At 26.3% G+C, this 1,968-nt stretch overlaps 1 protein-coding gene across 1 annotated transcript in view; it reads right to left on the reverse strand.

Moving 5' to 3' along the window:
* Positions 1–1,525: 1,525 nt before the first annotated feature.
* LOC119833409 overlaps positions 1,526–1,968 on the reverse strand; it is a 22,956-nt gene continuing 22,513 nt past the window's right edge. The window contains exon 7 of the mRNA XM_038357400.1: positions 1,526–1,696. Coding sequence (XP_038213328.1) covers positions 1,623–1,696 — 74 coding nt within the window. The 3' untranslated portion in view covers positions 1,526–1,622. The remainder of the gene's footprint in view (positions 1,697–1,968) is intronic.

Consider the following 1,968-nt stretch of genomic DNA (forward strand, 5'->3'; position numbering starts at 1 on the left):
CTTTGGAAATTATTACATAAATACAGTAAGGTTCGTTTAGTTACATTTTATGAAAATAATTTTATTTACATCCCTATGAAGTTTTCATGAAAAATATCTTGGTGCTAGTAAACACCTAAGAATAAATTATATTTATTTAGAATACATGAATACATTTGTAAGGATAGGAAATAACATCTTATATTAATTATAATTTTTACACACGCGAGACTTATTATTTTGCGTCATATTTTATGATCTTGCTAACACTTAATAAAATAAAACTACTGAATAATCAATTTGTTTTTTCATATTCAATATGTCTTGTACATTTACACATAATAAAATACTCAATTAAAAAACAAAATATTAATTCTAAGATCTCTGAAAATCAGCGTAGTACTTTTTTATTTTAAAGTGGTTCCTGTTTTTTTTAGCTTTATAAGATGTATTATGGTAGTAGATAAAATGTTTCAATTTGTAGTAATATATAGTCAAAAATGAAATAAGACATAGAAAAAGTCGATGTAAAATTTAACACATAGATTCTCGAACTCGGACAAACATAATTAGGAAAACTAAACTGCGTCTACAAGTATAATCTCACTATACATTAGAATAGATTTCAAATTCGTTGATTCACTTATGTCTAAATATACGGTCTATATAAAACATAATTGTACTATATAAATTAATCCAAAACGTATGAAAATGATTATTTAAAATAGCAACGTAATGTATACATGGTAATGTTGAAACGTTTTATCAGAAAGTGCTAAATCCGTTGCTACCATTTCCTCTTACAATTTAAAATTAACATAATTAAACGAAGTTCCCGAAGAAAACTGCCGGGAACAAAGTTTATAAGAATTTAAATTAACTTCGTAATATTGTAATGAAAGCATAATAGCTATGTGACTTGAAACACGTTTTACTCTTGAGATTTTATTTTAGCGAAATTCGTATCTATTTTTAGGTTATTTTACAATACGTACTTAAAAGTCAATGATACGTCACACATAATATAGTGACTGTATAACAGATTGTTTTATAGTATTTTTTCGTATTTGATTTTACGCAAGTATTGTACATTTAGAAAATGAAGACTTTAACGGATTTTAAACGCGATTTATTCATTATATTATTAAACCCGACATTTAGAACACTTTACAGCGAGCGTGGTCACGGCCAGTCTCTCCGTGACCACGTTCAGGAAAAAATCTTTAATTTCTAGACTGCTATTTATCATCATTGTCATCAGGTCATTGTTCCAAACCCATATTGTTACGAAAGAAAAATATAGTTCGGCGGAAATAGTGTTTTAAAAAGCATCGTTGTGCCATTAGTTAATAGATATAAAACGAAAATATCTAAGTACTTGTATTAAAAAAAAAAACAAGAAAATATTATATTATGTACTTTATATACAGTATTTTCAATTAATGACAAAACTTTCCCGCCTTTTATTAGAATAATTTAGCACAATAAAAATCCATTGCGCTTAAAATTACAATTTATATAAATAAAACAAAATACGAATATATAAAACAAAATAAATCTTAAAAATTAGTTTCCACGTTACTATTTACAAATTATGTACAAATTTAAACTACATATTTACATTACTTATTATTCTTCTAATATCACGTGATAGTTAAAGTAAATTGGAATATAACAATGATAGTAAGTAAGGCCGGAGTACACTGCTGCATGAAACCTGAAAAAAAATTTTTTTCAATAAATATTCATATTTATTTTCTATTTTAATACTAGCTGTCCACCCGGCCGCGCTTGTGGTTTGTATATAGTATTTAACATTTTGTGATAACATACAGATTGTTCAACTGTGAAATTTTTGAAATCGGTCTAGCATTTCCTGATATTATCGTGTTCAAGCGATCAAACTCTTCAGCTTTACCTAGTCTTGCCATAAATATTGTAATAAAGAAAAAAGAAAATTGTTAACTGCAAATAACATTTATTACTTTT

This window comes from Zerene cesonia, chromosome 17, assembly GCF_012273895.1.
Source record: "Zerene cesonia ecotype Mississippi chromosome 17, Zerene_cesonia_1.1, whole genome shotgun sequence".
Taxonomy (NCBI): Eukaryota; Metazoa; Arthropoda; class Insecta; order Lepidoptera; family Pieridae; genus Zerene; species Zerene cesonia.